The 15,637-nt window shown below is 43.9% G+C and overlaps 1 protein-coding gene across 3 annotated transcripts in view; it reads left to right on the top strand.

Annotated features, from left to right (window-relative positions):
* slc16a2 (solute carrier family 16 member 2) overlaps window positions 1-15,637 on the top strand; it is a 98,456-nt gene extending 82,819 nt beyond the window's left edge. For all 3 annotated transcript variants that reach the window (XM_061900123.1, XM_061900120.1, XM_061900122.1), the window contains 4 exons: window positions 120-263; window positions 11,848-12,076; window positions 14,004-14,241; window positions 14,307-15,637. In XM_061900123.1, the coding sequence (XP_061756107.1) occupies window positions 120-263; window positions 11,848-12,076; window positions 14,004-14,241; window position 14,307 (612 nt within the window). In that variant the 3' untranslated portion in view covers window positions 14,308-15,637. The remainder of the gene's footprint in view (window positions 1-119; window positions 264-11,847; window positions 12,077-14,003; window positions 14,242-14,306) is intronic.

The raw sequence follows: 15,637 nt of genomic DNA, 5'->3' as shown, positions 1-15,637 counted from the left end.
GAATGCATGTCCCTTGTACATCTGTTCCCTTTCTAACACCCTCTGTCTTTGTCTTTGTCTTTGTCTTTGTCTTTGTCTTTGTCTTTGTCTTTGTCTTTGTCTTTGTCTTGGTGTGTCAGATGAACTTTGTACAGGAGCAGTTCAAGGGCACCGAGAAAGAATGGCTGCTCCTGGTGTGCATCGGAGCCTCTTCCGGGGTGGGACGGCTCGCTTTTGGCAAGATCGGAGACCTTATCCCTGGCCTGAAGAAGATCTACATGCAGGTCAGCAAATGAATGACTTAGCCCATTGAGTGGACTTTGTCCATGGTCTGAATCACACAGTAAGTGAAGATACTTGACGGTTTTATTTGTGTGTAGTACTTTGCAGAACAACACAAGGTGTGTAACTGAAAGACCAAATAGGAGGGCTGGGGGGTAGGATGAGCACCATTACCTTTTTCATATCATCCCAGCTCAATTATCATTAGGATTTTTGTTTTCAATTAAAAGTGGATTGTCCCCAGCAGGATTATACAGACTACACTTGCATTCCTGCTATTTATTACCGTGGTAGGCTGTCCCAAACATTTCCACCATGTTCGATGGAGGTAATATATCTTACAAACGTTTCCATATGAGGTGGGAAATTGTGTTAGATGTAAATATAAACGGAATACAATGATTTGCAACTCCTTTTCAACCCATATTCAATTGAATGCACTACAAAGACAAGATATTTGATGTTCAAACTCATAAACTTTATTTTCTTTTTTGCAAATAATAATTAACTTAGAATTTCATGGCTGCAACACGTGCCAAAGTAGTTGGGAAAGGGCATGTTCACCACTGTGTTACATCACCTTTTCTTAGAACCACACTCAATAAACGTTTGGGAACTGAGAAAACTATTTGTTGAAGCTTTGAAAGTGGAATTCTTTCCCATTCTTGTTTTATGTAGAGCTTCAGTCGTTCAACAGTCCGGGGTCTCCGCTGTCGTATTTTACGCTTGATAATGCGCCACACATTTTCCATTGGAGACTGTCTGGACTGCAGGCGGGCGAGGAAAGTTCCCACAGTCTTTTACTACGAAGCCACGCTGTTGTGGCTTTGCATTCTCTTGCTGAAATAAGCAGGGGCATCCATGATAACGTTGCTTGGATGACAACATATGTTGCTCCAAAACCTGTATGGACCATTCAGCATTAATGGTGCCTTCACAGATGTGTAAGTTACCCATGCCTTGGGCACTAATACACCCCCATACCATCACAGATGCTGGCTTTTGAACTTTGCGCCTATAACAACCCTGATGGTTATTTTCCTCTTTGTTCCGAAGGACACCACGTCCACAGTTTCCAAATATAATTTGAAATGTGCACTCGTCAGACCACAGAACACTTTTCCATCTTGTATCAGTCCATCTTAGGTGAGCTTGTGCCCAGCAAAGCCGGTGGCGTTCCTGGGTGTTGTTGATAAATGGGTTTGGCTTTGCATAGTAGAGCTTTAACTTGCATTTACAGATGTAGCGACCAAGTAGTTACTGACAGTGGTTTTATGAAGTGTTCCTGAGCCCATATCCTTTACACACTGATGTCGGTTTTTAATGCAGTACCACCTGAGGGATCAAAGGTCTGTAATGTCATTGCTTACGTGCAGTAATTTTTCTCCAGATTCTCTGACCCTTTTGATGATTTTACGGACCGTAGATGGTAAAATCCCTAAATTCCTTGCAATAGCTCGTTGAGAAATGTTGTTCTAAAACTGTTCGACAATTTGGTGACCCTCACCCTATCGTTGTTTGTGAATTACTTAGCATTTCATGGAAGCTGCTTTTATGCCCAATCATGGCACCCACCTGTTGCCAATTAGCCTGCACACCTGTGGGATGTTCCAATTGAGTGTTTGATGAGCATTCCTCAACTTTATCAGTATTTATCGTCACCTTTCCCAACTTCTTTGTCACGTGTTGCTGGCATCATCAAATTCTAAAGTTAATGATTATTTGGAAAAAAACATTTTTTTAATCAGTTTTAACATCAAATATCTTGTTTTTGTAGCATATTCAACTAAATATGGGTTGAAAATGATTTGCAAACTATTGTATTCCGTTTATATTTACATCTAACACAATTTCCCAACTCATATGGAAACAGGGTTTGTAATTTACCACAAGTCAGTCTTGCTTTTTGAAGCAGCGATTTCTTTTACACTGAATGCACTGCAATTTAAAACACTGCATTTTTTTCTCCAACGAAATTGTCAGCATCATTTGTTTAGGTCACAAAAGTTAAATGCAAAAAAATTCAGTGACAAGCTTTTGTAATAATGACACAAATGAACCTCTACAGTTGCGGGACAATACCAAGCGTTGTTGCTTGCCTACTGTTGCCTACTGCCATCTTTTGATCGAGGTCACAGCTGATGGAATTGAAATGAATGTCAGACCTTGAAGAAGTAGATGGTAGTAAATATTTGCAAAAATGTTAATGTTTCTTCATTGGCTCCTCTGGAGCTTGTAATAATTTAGTGGACTTACAATAAAACATTATCCAAAACCTTAAAACTGGATGACATTGTTGGTTTCTACAACTACACATGTTTACTTTTCTCTCCATGTGTCACTCTTGTAGCAAGATGGCACAACCATGTCCTTAAATGGAAGTATTTATTTGAAGATATACATCGTCCAATCAATAGTCTGCCTTCTTTTATTATCCTTAGCTTTTAATAAATGTCAAACATGGACTTGGACGTGGGTTGTTTCTCCGACGCAAAGGATAGTTGGCACAAGCGAGACGTGAATGTGAGTACATTCTTTTTTTATACTGTAGTGAACTACAAAAGAAAAGGCAGACAAAGGGCGCTCACAAGGAGGTACGAACACTTGGCTACAAAAAACAAAAGACTAGCACAAAGGCTGCAAACAACAAAATGAAACAAAAACACTTGCACTGTGGCATGAATAACAAAAACTTGCACTGTGGCATAAATAACAAAACTTACTTGGTGTGGACAAAATGAACAGCATGGCATGAAGCAGATGAGGAATATGGGTGATATGTAGGAAGTTGCCGGGCCAACTACCTGGTAACTGTGGCTTAAATAATAGGCTATGATAATTAACAACAGGTGTGCGAGCTGAGGACAGGGGCGTGACATGCGGGCAAGGTGAAAATCAATGAGTAGCTATGGAAACAAAAAAACAAGGAAGTGCAAAAGCAAGAACTGAATGTCCAAAAAAATAACCAAACGTGACAAAAACGAAACATGATCACATGGGCGTGACAATAAATGACTTGGAACTAACTATTAACTTTATGTGACATCGACACTTTCAGTTGTGTAAACCCACCACATAGCCACGGACGTATTCGGAACACAGAACCAAAAGTCAGGATTGTTGGAGCCTAATAAATATGCCTCAAGTCCTGATTTGCACCCACAGAGAATAAAATAATGAAAATAAGCCTTTGTGTTGTCAAATGAATGACCCTGCTGGATGTTGGCACAGGTCCTTAGGAAGTAGAAAAGACATTCAGTCCTTAGAAAGTCATTTAGTTCCAAATGACTTGTCCCTCTTATCCGAGTCTGTAGGGCCTGCTACACAAAACACATTTCCTTTGAAAGAAAATGAGGAGCCCTCTTCTTGAACTCAGACAGAAAGTCATGTTTGAGATGTGAGAGATTTACTTGACTTCAAAGGGAAAACACATAAGGTTCATTTGTCATGTAATCATGCAAATGTGTGTTTTCCATCTGCAGGCAACTTGATTTTACAATGAAGACAAACACACGCAGTTTCTAATTCGGTTGGCACTGTGGAGGGACGTCAGCGCATTCATCCATGGCACATCATCTAAATTGCTTGGCTGCTGAGACCAACCTGTACCAAGGTTTCTCGCTAGGATTCAGAGAGTGGGTCTGAGCATTGCGATGAACCTGCACCAAGGTTTCTTACTAGGATTCAGAGAGTTGGTCTGAGCACTAAGATGAACCTGCACCAAGGTTTCTCACTAGGATTCAGAGAGTGGGTCTGAGCATTGCGATGAACCTGCACCAAGGTTTCTCACTAAGATTCAGAGAGTGGGTCTGAGCATTGAGATGAACCTGCACCAAGTTTTTTCAGTGGGGTTAAGAGAGTGGGTCTGAGCATTGAGATGAACCTGCACCAAGGTTTCTGACTAGGATTCAGAGAGTGGGTCGGAGCATTGAGACCAACCTGCACCAAGTTTTCTCACTAGGATTCAGAGAGTGGGTCTGAGCATTGAGATGAACCTGCACCAAGGTTTCTCGCTAGGATTCAGAGAGTGGGTCTGAGCATCGAGACCAACCTGTACCAAGGTTTCTCACTAGAATTCAGAGAGTGGGTCTGAGCATTGAGACCAACCTTTACCAAGGTTTCTCACTAGGTTTCAGAGAGTGGGTCTTTGCATTGAGAGCAACCTGCACCAAGGTTTCTCACTAGGATTTAGAGAGTGGGTCTGAGCATTGAGATGAACCTGCACCAAGGTTTCTCAGTGGGGTTAAGAGAGTGGGTCTGAGCATTGAGATGAACCTGCACCAAGGTTTCTCGCTAGGATTCAGAGTGTGGGTCTGAGCATTGAAATGAACCTGCACCAAGGTTTCTTACTAGGTTTCAGAGAGTGGGTCTTTGCATTGAGAGCAACCTGTACCAAGGTTTCTCACTAGGATTCAGAGAGTGGGTCTGAGCATTGAGATGAACCTGCACCAAGGTTTCTCTCTAGGATTCAGAGAGTGGGTCTGAGTATTGAGATGAACCTGCACCAAGGTTTCTCGCGAGGATTCAGAGAGTGGGTCTGAGCATTGATACCAACCTTTACCAAGGTTTCTCACTAGGATTCAGAGAGTGGGTCTGAGCACTAAGATGAACTTGCACCAAGGTTTCTCACTAGGATTCAGAGAGTGGGTCTGAGCATTGCGATGAACCTGCACCAAGGTTTCTCGCTAGGATTGAGAGAGTGGGTCTGAGCATTGAGACCAACCTTTACCAAGGTTTCTCACTAGGATTCAGAGAGTGGGTCTGAGCATTAAGATGAATCTGCACCAAGGTTTCTCATTAAGATTCAGAGAGTGGGTCTGAGCATTGCGATGAACCTGCACCAAGGTTTCTTACTAGGATTCAGAGAGTGGGTCTGAGCATTGAGATGAACCTGCACCTAGGTTTCTCGCTAGGATTCAGAGAGTGGGTCTGAGCATTAAGATGAACCTGCACCAAGGTTTCTCACTAGGATTCAGAGAGTGGGTCTGAGCATTGAGATGAACCTGCACCAAGGTTTCTTACTAGGATTCAGAGAGTGGGTCTGAGCATTGAGATGAACCTGCACCAAGGTTTCTCACTAGGATTCAGAGAGTGGGTCTGAGCATTGAGATGAACCTGCACCAAGGTTTCTCATTAAGATTCAGAGAGTGGGTCGGAGCATTGAGACCAACCTGCACCAAGTTTTCTCACTAGGATTCAGAGAGTGGGTCTGAGCATTGAGATGAACCTGCACCAAGGTTTCTCGCTAGGATTCAGAGAGTGGGTCTGAGCATCGAGACCAACCTGTGCAAAGGTTTCTCACTAGAATTCAGAGAGTGGGTCTGAGCATTGAGACCAACCTTTACCAAGGTTTCTCACTAGGTTTCAGAGAGTGGGTCTTTGCATTGAGAGCAACCTGCACCAAGGTTTCTCACGAGGATTCAGAGAGTGGGTCTGAGCATTGAGATGAACCTGCACCAAGGTTTCTCAGTGGGGTTAAGAGAGTGGGTCTGAGCACTGAGATGAACCTGCACCAAGGTTTCCTGCTATGATTCAGAGTGTGGGTCTGAGCATTGAGATGAACCTGCACCAAGGTTTCTCGCTAGGATTCAGAGAGTGGGTCTGAGCATCGAGACCAACCTGTACAAAGGTTTCTCACTAGGATTCAGAGAGTGGGTCTGAGCATTGAGATGAACCTGCACCAAGTCTTTTCAGTGGGGTTAAGAGAGTGGGTCTGAGCATTGAGATGAACCTGCACCAAGGTTTCTCACTAGGATTCAGAGAGTGGGTCTGAGCATTGAGATGAACCTGCACCAAGGTTTCTCATTAAGATTCAGAGAGTGAGTCTGAACATTGAGATGAAACTGAACTAAGGTTTCTCAGTGGGAATAAGAGGGTGGGTCTGAGCATTGAGATGAACCTGCACAAACGTTTCTCACTAGGATTCAGAGAGTGGGTCTGAGCATTGAGATGAACCTGCACCAAGGTTTCTCCCTAGGATTCAGAGAGTGGGTCTCAGCATTGAGATGAACCTGCACCAAAGTTTCTCGCTAGGATTCAGAGAGTGGGTCTCAGCATTGAGATGAACCTGTACCAAGTTTTTTCAGTGGGGTTAAGAGAGTGGGTCTGAGCATTGAGATGAACCTGCACCAAGGTTTCTGACTAGGATTCAGAGAGTGGGTCGGAGCATTGAGACCAACCTGCACCAAGTTTTCTCACTAGGATTCAGAGAGTGGGTCTGAGCATTGAGATGAACCTGCACCAAGGTTTCTCGCTAGGATTCAGAGAGTGGGTCTGAGCATCGAGACCAACCTGTACAAAGGTTTCTCACAAGAATTCAGAGATTGGGTCTGAGCATTGGGACCAACCTTTACCAAGGTTTCTCACTAGGTTTCAGAGAGTGGGTCTGAGCATTGAGGTGAACCTGCACCAAGGTTTCTCATTAAGATTCAGAGAGTGGGTCTGAGCATTGCGATGAACCTGCACCAAGGTTTCTCAATACGATTAAGGGAGTGGGTCTGAGCATTGAGATGAACCTGCACCAAGGTTTCTCGCTAGGATTCAGAGAGTGGGTCTGAGCATTGAGATGAACCTGCACCAAGGTTTCTCGCTAGGATTCAGAGAGTGGGTCTGAGCATCGAGACCAACCTGTACAAAGGTTTCTCACAAGAATTCAGAGATTGGGTCTGAGCATTGGGACCAACCTTTACCAAGGTTTCTCACTAGGTTTCAGAGAGTGGGTTTTTGCATTGAGAGCAACCTGCACCAAGGTTTCTCACTAGGATTCAGAGAGTGGGTCTGAGCATTGCGATGAACCTGCACCAAGGTTTCTCAATACGATTAAGGGAGTGGGTCTGAGCATTGAGATGAACCTGCACCAAGGTTTCTCAATACGATTAAGGGAGTGGGTCTGAGCATTGAGATGAACCTGCACAAACGTTTCTCACTAGGATTCAGAGAGTGGGTCTGAGCATTGAGATGAACCTGCACCAAGGTTTCTCGCTAGGATTCAGAGAGTGGGTCTGAGCATCGAGACCAACCTGTACAAAGGTTTCTCACAAGAATTCAGAGATTGGGTCTGAGCATTGGGACCAACCTTTACCAAGGTTTCTCACTAGGTTTCAGAGAGTGGGTTTTTGCATTGAGAGCAACCTGCACCAAGGTTTCTCACTAGGATTCAGAGAGTGGGTCTGAGCATTGCGATGAACCTGCACCAAGGTTTCTCAATACGATTAAGGGAGTGGGTCTGAGCATTGAGATGAACCTGCACCAAGGTTTCTCACTAGGATTCAGAGAGTGGGTCTGAGCATTGAGATGAACCTGCACCAAGGTTTCTCGCTAGGATTCAGAGTGGGTCTGAGCATTGAGACCAACCTTTACCAAGGTTTCTCACTAGGATTCAGAGAGTGGGTCTGAGCACTAAGATGAACCTGCACCAAGGTTTCTCACTAGGATTCAGAGAGTGGGTCTGAGCATTGCGATGAACCTGCACCAAGGTTTCCCACTAGGATTCAGAGAGTGGGTCTGAGCATTGAGACCAACCTTTACCAAGGTTTCTCACTAGGATTCAGAGAGTGGGTCTGAGCATTAAGATGAACCTGCACCAAGGTTTCTCATTAAGATTCAGAGAGTGGGTCTGAGCATTGCGATGAACCTGCACCAAGGTTTCTTACTAGGATTCAGAGAGTGGGTCTGAGCATTGAGATGAACCTGCACCAAGGTTTCTCAGTGGAGTTAAGAGAGTGGGTCTGAGCATTGAGATAAACCTGCACCAAGGTTTCTCGCTAGGATTCAGAGAGTGGGTCTGAGCATCGAGACCAACCTGTACAAAGGTTTCTCACTAGAATTCAGAGAGTGGGTCTGAGCATTGAGACCAACCTTTACCAAGGTTTCTCATTAGGATTCAGAGAGTGGGTCTGAGCATTAAGATGAACCTGCACCAAGGTTTCTCACTAGGATTCAGAGAGTGGGTCTGAGCATTAAGATGAACCTGCTCCAAGGTTTCTCACTAGGATTCAGAGAGTGGGTCTGAGCATCGCGATGAACCTGCACCAAGGTTTCTTACCAGGTTTCAGAGAGTGGGTCTTTGCATTGAGTGGGTCTGAGCATCGAGACCAACCTGTACAAAGGTTTCTCACTAGAATTCAGAGAGTGGGTCTGAGCATTGAGACCAACCTTTTTACCAAGGTTTCTCACTAGGATTCAGAGAGTGGGTCTGAGCATTGATATGAACCTGAACTAAGGTTTCTCAGTGGGAATAAGAGAGTGGGTCTGAGCATTGAGATGAACCTGTACAAAGGGTTCTCACTATGTTTCAGAGAGAGGGTCTGAGCATTGAGACCAACCTTTACCAAGGTTTCTCACTAGGATTCAGAGAGTGGGTCTGAGCATTAAGATGAACCTGCACCAAGGTTTCTTACTAGGATTCAGAGAGTGGGTCTGAGCATTGAGATGAACCTGCACCAAGGTTTCTCAGTGGAGTTAAGAGAGTGGGTCTGAGCATTGAGATAAACCTGCACCAAGGTTTCTCGCTAGGATTCAGAGAGTGGGTCTGAGCATCGAGACCAACCTGTACAAAGGTTTCTCACTAGAATTCAGAGAGTGGGTCTGAGCATTGAGACCAACCTTTACCAAGGTTTCTCACTAGGATTCAGAGAGTGGGTCTGAGCATTAAGATGAACCTGCACCAAGGTTTCTCACTAGGATTCAGAGAGTGGGTCTGAGCATTGCGATGAACCTGCACCAAGGTTTCTTACCAGGTTTCAGAGAGTGGGTCTTTGCATTGAGTGGGTCTGAGCATCGAGACCAACCTGTACAAAGGTTTCTCACTAGAATTCAGAGAGTGGGTCTGAGCATTGAGACCAACCTTTACCAAGGTTTCTCACTAGGATTCAGAGAGTGGGTCTGAGCATTGAGATGAACTTGAACTAAGGTTTCTCAGTGGGAATAAGAGAGTGGGTCTGAGCATTGAGATGAACCTGTACAAAGGGTTCTCACTAGGTTTCAGAGAGAGGGTCTTTGCATTGAGAGCAACCTGCACCAAGATTTCTCGCTAGGATTCAGAGCGTGGGTCTGAGCATTGAGATGAGCCTGCACCAAGGTTTCTCGCTGGGATTCAGAGAGTGGGTCTCAGCATTGAGATGAACCTGCACCAAGGTTTCTCGCTGGGATTCAGAGAGTGGGTCTGAGCATTGAGATGAACCTGCACCAAGGTTTTCTCGCTAGGATTCAGAGAATGGGGCTGAGCATTGAGATGAACCTGCACCAAGGTTTCTCAGTGGGTTTAAGAGAGTGGGTCTGAGCATTGAGATGAACCTGCACCAAGGTTTCTCACTAGGATTCAGAGTGTGGGTCTGATCATTGAGATAAACCTGCACCAAGGTTTCTCGCTAGGATTCAGAGAGTGGGTTTGAGCACTAAGATGAACCTGCACCAAGGTTTCTCGCTAGGATTCAGAGAGTGGGTTTGAGCACTAAGATGAACCTGCACCAAGTTTTCTCACTAGGATTCAGAGAGTGGGTCTGAGCATTGAGATGAACCTGCACCAAGGTTTTTCACTAGTATTCAGAGAGTGGGTCTGAGCATGGAGATGAACCTGTACCAAGGTTTCTCAGTGGGGTTAAGAGAGTGGGTCTGAGCATTGAGATCAACCTGCACCAAGGTTTCTCAGTGGGATTAAGAGAGTGGGTCTGAGCATTGCGATGAATCTGCACCAAGGTTTCTCACTAGGATTCAGAGAGTGGTTCTGTGCATCGAGACCGACCTTTACCAAGGTTTCTCACTAGGATTCAGAGAGTGGGTCTGTGCATCGAGACCAACCTTTACCAAGGTTTCTCACTAAGATTCAGAGAGTGGACCACTACACATTTTGGACCAACTTTGATATAAACTGCAGTTCCAACAATTACCCAAACCCAGACTGATAGCATGTTATTCTTTCAAATAGCAACATATATGATGTTTTGCTCTCATGAACCGGGACAATGTTTCCGGTGTCTAAAACAGCAAAGCAGCCTAGGGCTCCTGCCATACAAGCACAATACTTTAAGGGTTGAAGGCCTTCCTTTGTGCATCATCTCTACGCTCAAACAGCTTCCTTCTTTAAATAACTGACCGCCAAAAGTCAACCTCGTGCTTCCAATGCTCTCAGGCAGACTTTGATGTGTGATGGAATTTTTGTGGCCATGAAGTTAACCACCATAAAGAAGGAATCTTCACAACAATATGACATCAAACATGAGTCAAGATCATGAGAAATCCTCTTTTCTTCTTCATATTCATAACATGTCCAGGTTTATATTCGACGGAATTAGGTTTTTTTGTGCTCTGCAAAGATGCAACAGAGCTGTTCTTGAGACTTTGAGAAATGGCATTATGTTCTCTTAAGATAACGATCTACTGTCTCCAATCTAATCTTCTTTGAGTCCAGAGCAATCTGATAATGTCTGTTATGCACCTGCATTAGTGATAATGTCTGTTATACACCTGCACTAATGATAATGTCTGTTATGCACCTGCATTAGTGATAATGTCTGTTATACACCTGCGCTAATGATAATGTCTGTTATGCACCTGCACTAATGATAATGTCTGTTATGCACCTGCACTAATAATAATGTCTGTTATGCACCTGCATTAGTGATAATGTCTGTTATACACCTGCGCTAATGATAATGTCTGTTATGCACCTGCACTAATGATAATGTCTGTTATGCACCTGCACTAATGATAATGTCTGTTATGCACCTGCATTAGTGATAATGTCTGTTATACACCTGCGCTAATGATAATGTCTGTTATGCACCTGCACTAATGATAATGTCTGTTATGCACCTGCACTAATGATAATGTCTGTTATGCACCTGCATTAGTGATAATGTCTGTTATACACCTGCGCTAATGATAATGTCTGTTATGCACCTGCACTAATGATAATGTCTGTTATGCACCTGCACTAATGATAATGTCTGTTATGCACCTGCACTAATGATAATGTCTGTTATGCACCTGCACTAATGATAATGTCTGTTATGCACCTGCATTAGTGATAATGTCTGTTATACACCTGCACTAATGATAATGTCTGTTATGCACCTGCACTAATGATAATGTCTGTTATACACCTGCACTAATGATAATGTCTGTTATGCACCTGCACTAATGATAATGTCTGTTATACACCTGCACTAATGATAATGTCTGTTATGCACCTGCACTAATGATAATGTCTGTTATGCACCTGCATTAGTGATAATGTCTGTTATACACCTGCACTAATGATAATGTCTGTTATGCACCTGCACTAATAATAATGTCTGTTATGCACCTGCATTAGTGATAATGTCTGTTATACACCTGCACTAATGATAATGTCTGTTATGCACCTGCACTAATGATAATGTCTGTTATGCACCTGCATTAGTGATAATGTCTGTTATACACCTGCACTAATGATAATGTCTGGTATGCACCTGCCCTAATGATGATGTCTGTTATACACCTGCACTAATGATAATGTCTGTTAAACACCTGCACTAATGATAATGTCTGTTATGCACCTGCACTCATGATGGCACATGAGGTGAATCCATGTCTTGTCCTTCGCAGGTGGTGTCCTTCATGGCCCTGGGTGTGATGTCCATGTTGATCCCTCAGTGTGCCGTCTTCGAGGGTCTGGTGGTGGTGTGCATATTCCTGGGTCTGTGTGACGGCTGCTTCCTCACCATGATGGCCCCCATAGCGTTCGAGCTGGTGGGGCCCATGCAGGCCTCGCAGGCCATCGGCTACCTGCTGGGCCTCATGTCTCTGCCAATGACCGCAGGGCCGCCCATCGCAGGTGAGATACACCTGTACCTTATGCGGCACGGTAACCAACACATGCCCTGGAAGTAAATAATTACCATCTTTTTTGGACTGTAGAGCACACCTTTATATAAGCCACACCCACTACTTTTTATAAGGAAAACAGACTTTTCTCATATTTTATCTGCGGCGGACTACAAGCCGCACATAAATATCTTCTGACTTGACTTGTTTACTCAGATATATATGTTGTTAGATGGGTTGTTTACAAACCCCGTTTCCATATGAGATGGGAAATCGTGTTAGATGTAAATATAAACAGAATACAATGATTTGCAAATCCTTTTCAACCCATATTCAGTTGAATATGCTACAAAGACAACATATTTGATGTTCAAACTCATAAACATTTTGTTTTTTTGCAAATAATCATTAACTTTAGAATTTGATGCCAGCAACACGTGACAAAGAAGTTGGGAAAGGTGGAAATAAATACTGATAAAGTTGAGGAATGCTCATCAAACACTTATTTGGAACATCCCACAGGTGTGCAGGCTAATTGGGAACAGGTGGGTGCCATGATTGGGTATAAAAGCAGCTTCCCAAAAAAATGCTCAGTCTTTCACAAGAAAGGATGGGGCGAGGTACACCCCTTTGTCCACGACTGCGTGAGCAAATAGTCAAACAGTTTAAGAACAACGTTTCTCAAAGTGCAATTGCAAGAAATTTAGGGATTTCAACATCTACGCTCCATAATATCATCAAAAGGTTCAGAGAATATGGAGAAATCACTCCACGTAAGCGGCATGGCCGGAAACCAACATTGAAAGACCGTGACCTTCGATCCCTCAGACGGCACTGTATCAAAAACCGACATCAATCTCTAAAGGATATCACCACATGGGCTCAGGAACACTTCAGAAAACCACTGTCACTAAATACAGTTGGTCGCTACATCTGTAAGTGCAAGTTAAAGCTTTAATATGCAAAGTGAAAGCCATTTATCAACAACATCCAGAAACGCCGCCGGCTTCTTTGGGCACGAGATCATCTAAGATGGACTTGATGCAAAGTGGAAAAGTGTTCTGTGGTCTGCCGAGTCCACATTTCCAATTGTTTTTTGAAATATTCGACTTTGTGTCATCTGGACCAAAGGAGAAGCAAACCATTTAGACTGTTATCGACGCAAAGTTCAAAAGCCAGCATCTGTGATGGTATGGGGGTGCATTAGTGCCCAAGGCATGGGTAACTTACACATCTGTGAAGGCACCTTTAATGCTGAAAGGTACATACAGGTTTTGGAAAAACATATGCTGCCATCTAAGCGCCGTCTTTTTCATGGACACCCCTGCTTATTTCAGCAAGACAATGCCAAGCCACATTCATTACTTTTTACAACAGCGTGGCTTCGTAAAATAAGAGTGCGGGTACTTTCTTTGCCCGCCTGCAGTCCAGACCTGTCTCCCATGGAAAATGTGTGGCGCATTATGAAGCGTAAAATACGACAGCGGAGACCCGGACTGTTGAACGACTGAAGCTCTACATAAAACAAGAATGGGAAAGAAATTCACTTTCAAAGCTTCAACAATTAGTTTCGTCAGTTCCCAAACGTTTATTGAGTGTTGTTAAAAGAAAAGGTGATGTAACACAGTGGTGAACATGCCCTTTCCCAACTACCTTGGCACATGTTGCAGCCATGAAATTCTAAGTTAATTATTATTTGCAAAAAAAAATAAAGTTTATGAGTTTGAACATCAAATATGTTGTCTTTGTAGTGCATTCAACTGAATATGGGTTGAAAAGGATTTGCATATCATTGTATTCCGTTTATATTTACATCTAACACAATTTCCCAACTCATATGGAAATGGGGTTTGAACACTATCCAAGTATCTTGCCAGGTTGTTTGCAAGGCCGATGTCTTGTGCACCGTTGTTGACTACTCCTGTTTCCACTTGCAGGTCTCCTCCATGATTATTTCGGCAACTACTTGGTGGCCTTCTCCCTGGCCGGCGTGCCCCCCATGGTGGGAGCGGCGGTGCTCTTCTTTGTGCCCCTCATCCACCGCCCGCTGCAGACGGCAGAGAGGGAGAGCGGCGCCAACATGCTGGCCGACGCCCCCATGTTGGCCGACGCCCCCAAGAGCTGCTCCAACGGAGACCTGCTGCCTGGCTACACTGACCTAGAAACCAATATTTGGTACTATCTACTCTTCTCTTCCCCTTCTGCTGCCTTTTTCTCATCTGCACCTTGCTCCTCTCCAGACTGGAGCCGTATGGAAACACTGGAGGGACCAGCACTTTGCTTGACCTTTGACCTCCTTGACACGCTCCAGAAGGTCTGACATGATGCTCGGAGAGAAGCAGATGAAGAGACTACATTGCTAGTTTAGGTCTCACATTGTAGATAGAAATCATAGCACTTCTTACAATCTGCTTTTTGGCATCCACTCATGAGTGTGAGCGGCACTGGAATTGAGGATTTCTATTTGTCCTCAACTCCTGGCAAAATTCTGTTGATGACATCAACCTTCTCCACTTTTGAGGGAGCAGCCTATTTCAACATTTTCAATTTTGCAAATTACAAAACCCCAAAAGCAGCGAAGTTGTCACCTTGTGTAAACGCTAAATGAAAAGACAATACAACAAATCCTTTTCAACTTGTAAGCCACACCCACTAAAGTACCACAGACTATAACCCTCCCGCTATCTAAGCCACACCCACTAAACTACCACAGATTCTAAACCCCCCTGCTATCTAAGCCACACCCACTAAACTACCGCAGACTGTAAACCCCCCGCTATCTAAGTCACACCCACTAAACTACCACGACTATAAACCCCCCGCTATCAAAGCCACATCCACTAAACTACCACAGACTATAAACCCCCTGCTATCTAAGCCACACCCACTAAACTACCACAGACTATAAACCCCCCGCTATCAAAGCCACATCCACTAAACTACCACAGACTATAAACCCCCTGCTATCTAAGCCACACCCACTAAACTACCATAGACTATAAACCCCCGCTATCTAAGCCACACCCACTAAACTACCACAGACTATAAACCCCCATGCTATCTAAGCCACACCCACTAAACTACCACAGACTATAAACCCCCCTGCTATCTAAGCCACACCCACTAAACTACCACAGACTATAAACCCCCCTAGTATCTAAGCCACACCCACTAAACTTTGGAAGACAAAAATACTGTGAGTGTATTTCTTCCTACACTTTGACCCCTGCGGCCTCCAGGTCGGTGTGGCTGGATGTTCCTTCTCTGACAGCCATAACAAAAATGATAGGATGAAAAAAAAGGCAAATTGACTTCCTGGAGGCTGCGGTGTCCTTCGTTTTACTGTTTTCAACAACTGCAAGTAGAAGTGTGGTTCAGGCTTCTAGTTTTCTGTAAAACTGTTTGGACTTACTAAACCTCCTCATGTGTGACGAAGCATATTTGTACATGCTATTGTAATGTAGCGTCCTTAGCATTAGCAAATGAGTGTCGTTGTCAGTATTTTTACCTTACATTCTTTTTCCATTGTTTCACTTTCATAAATTCCTCAGTAAATTCACCAAAACGTCAA

The sequence above is a fragment of the Nerophis ophidion genome, linkage group LG05 (assembly GCF_033978795.1).
Source record: "Nerophis ophidion isolate RoL-2023_Sa linkage group LG05, RoL_Noph_v1.0, whole genome shotgun sequence".
Lineage (NCBI taxonomy): Eukaryota > Metazoa > Chordata > Actinopteri > Syngnathiformes > Syngnathidae > Nerophis > Nerophis ophidion.
The sequence above is the reverse complement of the archived record's forward strand: the minus strand, read 5'-3'. Positions and strand labels throughout refer to the sequence as shown.